The sequence below is a fragment of the Nannospalax galili genome, unplaced genomic scaffold (assembly GCF_000622305.1).
Source record: "Nannospalax galili isolate Female #2095 unplaced genomic scaffold, S.galili_v1.0 scaffold107, whole genome shotgun sequence".
NCBI lineage: Eukaryota > Metazoa > Chordata > Mammalia > Rodentia > Spalacidae > Nannospalax > Nannospalax galili.
The window spans coordinates 1423003-1428016 of NW_008358490.1; the positions used below are offsets into that span (position 1 = coordinate 1423003).

A 5014-nucleotide genomic window follows, 5' to 3' on the forward strand; every position below is an offset into this window, starting at 1 on the left:
AAAAAAAAAAAATCACAGAACACCCCCTACCCCCAAGTAAAGCTGAAGAAGAGAAAAGCCACATAGCTAGATGGCTACAAAGACAAAAACCAGCTTTAGGGATGAAGACAGAGCTCACATAGCAGTGTTTGCCTGACATGCACCCAGCCCTGGGTTCAATCCCTAGAACCATATAAACTGACTGTGGGGGAGCATACCTGTAATGTCAGGAAGACCTAGACGCTCAAGCTCATCCTTGGCTACGTAGTGAGCTTGAGGCCAGCCTGGTCTACATGGGATCCTGTCTCAAAAAAGGTAAAAAAAAGGTATTAACTAAACGCAGTACTTCTGTGCATGTTTTTATATATCTTGTTTACCAGCACAACTAATGCTGGAAGTCGAGAAAGGCTTCCTGGGGAATGTTTAAGTAATTTTTTATTTTCTGACTTACTTTTATTTTATGAGTGTTTTGTGTGCATGGATGTAAATACACCCATGTTGTGCAGAAGAGGGGTGTCGAAGCCCCTGGAACTGTAGTTATAGGTGGCTGTTAGCCACTGCGTGGGTTCTGGGATCCAAATCCTGGTCCTCTGCAAGAGCAACCAGTGCTCCTTAACCACTGAACTATCTCCACAGTCCCAAGTTTTATTTTTTGAGACAGGATCCCACCATGTAGCCCTGGCTAGCCTGGAACTTGCTATGTAGACTAGGCTGGCCTCAAACTCAAAGAGTGCTAGGATTAAAGGCATGAGCCATCATGGGTTTTGAAGGATGTCTAAGAGTTTACCAGGTGAACGTAAGTATTCCTAAGAGTAGTAGAGGGTAGAAAGATGGTTCTAGAAATGATCTAGAGCTGGGGACAGTGGAACTCAAAGATGGTGGGGACCTGAACTGGCAAGCAGAACTCCAGACCCTTCAGAGAAGGGCTTAACATTTGCAAAAAGGCCTTTATTAACCCCCACAGTGCACCATGCAATCACCACCACCACCTGTGCTGCATCCATCAGTGGACAGGCTCTGTTGATCTCCCACCATGGGGTAGAATTTAGACTTGTCCATGTATCCTGGAGCTAGCCTGGTTTGGTGGTCTGGGTGTGTGGGCCTGGCTGCTTCAGGTGAGGCTCGGGTAACTTGGTGGACTGTGGGCACTCTGGGGGCTGAAGGCAGGCTCTGAGGCAGGGGTGGGCATGAGGCGGTCTCTTCGATAGATACAGAGAGATACTCCTGAGATCCTGGGTTGGTGCAAAACATCCTGGCTCCATCCTGAGGCTTAGGGAGTAGCTGGGGCCAGGAACCCCTTCCCCAGTCAGTCTTGGGGAAAGTGAACTCAGGTTCTTATCTGGAAGGACTACAGATATGGGGACAAGGGGAAGACAGAGTGAATGGCCTGAGGGGTTTGGCTTATTCTCTACAGCTGACTAGAGAGCCTCTTTTCTGTCTAAGCCTCAGTTTCCCTTTCTGTCTAATGAAGAACATGGCCCCCGGTTATGACTGCTTCAGGAAGTGCCTTTGCCACTGTTTCATGATATTTTTTGCAACATTCTGCCCTGGTGGCTTAGGCATGCTCAGTGGGCGGCCCACCAGTGTGCCTGACACAGGCACCTGTGTTGGGAGCACATGTGTGGTCAGATGCTCTGATAAATGAATAGGTGTGGCTGAGTATGTGTATGGGAGTGACCCAGGAGAGCTTAGTCCCAGTCCCTCTGTCTACCAGTCGCAGGAAATCCTGTCATTGCAGGGCCAGGTGGGTCACCTCATAGGAAGTTGGGCTCCCGCACCACCAGGCAGGGCGGGTTGGGGCCCCCACCACCATCCAGTGGCCGGTATACAAAGTGGAAGTCTCGCTTGGGCTCACTGCGCAGGAGATAGCCCTTGATGCAGTGGGGCAGAGCCTCGTCAGCCAGCTGGAAGCAGCGCCCATCCACCAGCACGAAGAGGCGGTAGTCTTCGGGCTGTGTGACCTCGAACTTCTCAGCACACTGTGCACACAGTGCCTGGGCTGCTGTGTCCGCCCTCGAGGCCAGCGTCCGCGACTGCTGCTCTGGTTCCAGGAACGACACACAGATGAAGTCCTGCAGGCAAAATGGAAGAGGCTTGAGGTCACCTACCAGGCTGAGCAGTGTCCTGGGTCACCCCCATTCCAACATCTGTAGTTCTGGCCAGCAGAGGGAACACAGTGACACTGAACCTTTCTTTGCTCTCTATGGGCCCCAGGCTCCTTCCCGGACAGAGTCTCAAGAGCAGTTATGAAGCTGGGATTTGGGGGCCCCTGTGTCCCCTTCTTAGTCTGCCACTGAGCCTGCTGGGTGACCCTTCCTTCACTGGGTCTCACTTCCTCACAGGATTGACTCTGGGTGGTTCAGTCATTTTTCAAAAAATTATTTCTCTCTGTGTGTGCTTGTGTGTGTGTGGGGGGGGGTGGTGCATTGCCAGTGTGCATGTGGAGGTCAAAGGAAAACTTTGTGGAGTTGATTCTCTCCTTCCACTTTTTATGTGGGTTCCAGGGATCAAGCTCAGACCATCAGGCTTGCCTCATAAGGGCGGTGACCCATTGCACTGAGCTGTCGCTCCCAAGCAGGACTCAGTCTTTTTTGATTCCTGGCAATGAACACGTGGGCCCCCTGGTGGCCAGTTCACAGACTCACCATCATTCTTTGTTCAAATTCATTCCTTAGCTCCCCACCTCAGGTGCAATGCTGGAGGGTGGCATAAAGTCAGAGGTGCAGATCCTAGTCCCAGCACCCCAGAGTTCATTAGCCTCTAAAAGCAGGAACAGCCTTTGGGTTCAGAGGCAGGGCATGAAGGGGAGGGAGCAGGCTCGGGGGAGGAGACTAGGTGGGCAGCTGAGGAAGGAGTGTGTAGGATGGGGAGGTGCTGGGGATGGGTCAACTCCTGCATACAGCACAGCCCATGAGCTCTGGGCCTTTCTGGCTTTGAACAGGCTTCCATTTGCTGTGTGACCTTGACTTCTGCTGCTTTGACTGTAAACTGAGACTGACAGTTACAACTTCATGGCAGCAAGTTAGCATGTAAAGGTAGCTAGATCCACACCGCCTCCATGCCTGTGTGAAACTATGTGGGGCTGCCCTCTCGTGGATGGAGTGGCAACATCAGCCATAGCCATGAAGATGCTAAAGATGACATTACAGGGTGCCGAGTGCTCAGAGTGCCAGGCTCTGGGCCTCACTGCAGTCCTGTTTCCTTCAGGAGGAAAGGTGGGACAGGGGTGCTGTGGGGGACAGTGGGGGCCTGGATCTGGTTCATGCCCATGCCTACCAACTTAGGAGAGCCTGTCTCCTTCCAGCACTAAGTTCAACAGTACAAGTTGAAATTGGCCAGGCTGGGAGTATTTATACCATGGAGAGACAGAAGCTGAGAGCAAAGCTTGCTTTTGCTTCCCCAGGTGGTTATAAGATGCTGTTGCTTAGAGAAGGGAGTATGGGCGCTAGCTTGGCAGCCTAGAACATGGACAGGGAGGCAGAGATCATGTGGTTCACTCCACCTGTGCGGATGGGGAAATGAAGTGTGTGGGAGGAGGGCTCAGGGGCAAACGGCTTTGGTAGCTATTGTTTTCTGTTGGGGACCCCTGCTGTGTAAGGTAGCAGTCTCTCCATGTCCGGATAGCCCACGGGGCTCGGCGTTCATATGCAGAGACTCCTTTTATCAGCAGGGCGCCTTCCCACTCTCTTCCTGACTCATCTTTAAAGTAGCCGCCACAGATACATGGCCTCTGGCTCTGAAACTGCCAGGTTTTCCTGTGTGATTTTCAGGCACTGTCTGACAGCCTGGCAGAAGCCCACCACCACATGTAAATGGGGCATCCTGAAAGCACCTATCCACTAAGGCTTTTGCCACTGCCCCCACAGTATAAATATCCTGGTTTCCCCTAATTAATCGGAGCTGAATCACTAAGACCTGGAGCTGAGCTGAGTCACTGAATAAAGAAGCTGTACCACTGAGTCAGACTGAGCTGAGTTCTGTGTCTTACTGCCTACGATCCAGTCTCTCCGGAGAGAGCTGTCTCTTCGTAAACCACAACTCACGGAGACCCTGCTTTCGCCATCCTGCACCTCCCCTCGTGACCTGGCAGCTGATGGATCTCGAAGCTTTCCCCGTCCCACACCTCCCCTCATGATCCGGCATCTGATGGATCTCGAACCCAGAGGGAGTGCCCGGTAGATTGGGACGGAACCCGCCTGGGCGGCTGACAGCAGCCCTCTAGAGCCGCCAGCCCTGGTAGTAGAGAGCCTCAGCAACGCGGTGTGTGACACGTGCGCACCCCAGCTACGCAGCGCAGGAGAGACAGGTGCCAGCCAGCAGCTGGTGTTCCGCGAAACCCGTGCACACATATCTGGCGCCCAACATGAGAGCCTCTGAACTCCGCGCCAGCCAGCAAGCTGGTGCCCCTGGAAACACAGGATCCGTGAGTATCTCTCCCACCAGGAGAGCAACGCAAATCTTTTTTTCCTTCGTCTCCCATCAGGAGACTAAAAAGGCGGCTGTGCCCCCAAGCCTCCCCACCCATTGGGCCTGGCAAATCTCTTCTAATTTCCTCCTTTTCTTTCCGGTCTAGAGTCTTCGCGTGAACGCCCCCAAGCCACCCCACTCGTAGGGCCTGGCCATTTCTCTTTTCTCTTTTCCTCCTTCTAAAGTTAAACTTCCCTCATCGGTTTTGTTATCCTGCCCCCCAGGGCATTCAAGCTAAAACCAGTTAGGTGAGAATTTAAATTAACTAGCCCCTGTGGAGCACCTGGCCGAACAAAAGATTTAAAAGTGCCAGTTTTTTTCCTTTCTGCAGTCTAAGGCTTGTAAACTGTCAGAGCGGTCCAACCCCTTAGTGTCAGGCTGCTACAGGAACATTAAACGCTAAGACAACGCTATTTCCTTTTATAATGGGTAATTCGACATCACGCCAGAAAAAACTCCAAATTCGTTCCCTTAAAACCTTACTTAAATCAAGAGGGCTTAAGATCTCCCAAAAAGAAAGCTCAAAATTTTGGAATGAAGTATATCAATTTGCACCCTGGATCTTATC

At 51.9% G+C, this 5014-nt stretch overlaps 1 protein-coding gene across 1 annotated transcript in view; it reads right to left on the bottom strand.

Moving 5' to 3' along the window:
• Nucleotides 1–667: 667 nt before the first annotated feature.
• Rin3 (Ras and Rab interactor 3) overlaps nucleotides 668–5014 on the bottom strand; it is a 114482-nt gene continuing 110135 nt past the window's right edge. The window contains exon 10 of the mRNA XM_008821721.3: nucleotides 668–2051. Coding sequence (XP_008819943.2) covers nucleotides 1734–2051 — 318 coding nt within the window. The 3' untranslated portion in view covers nucleotides 668–1733. The remainder of the gene's footprint in view (nucleotides 2052–5014) is intronic.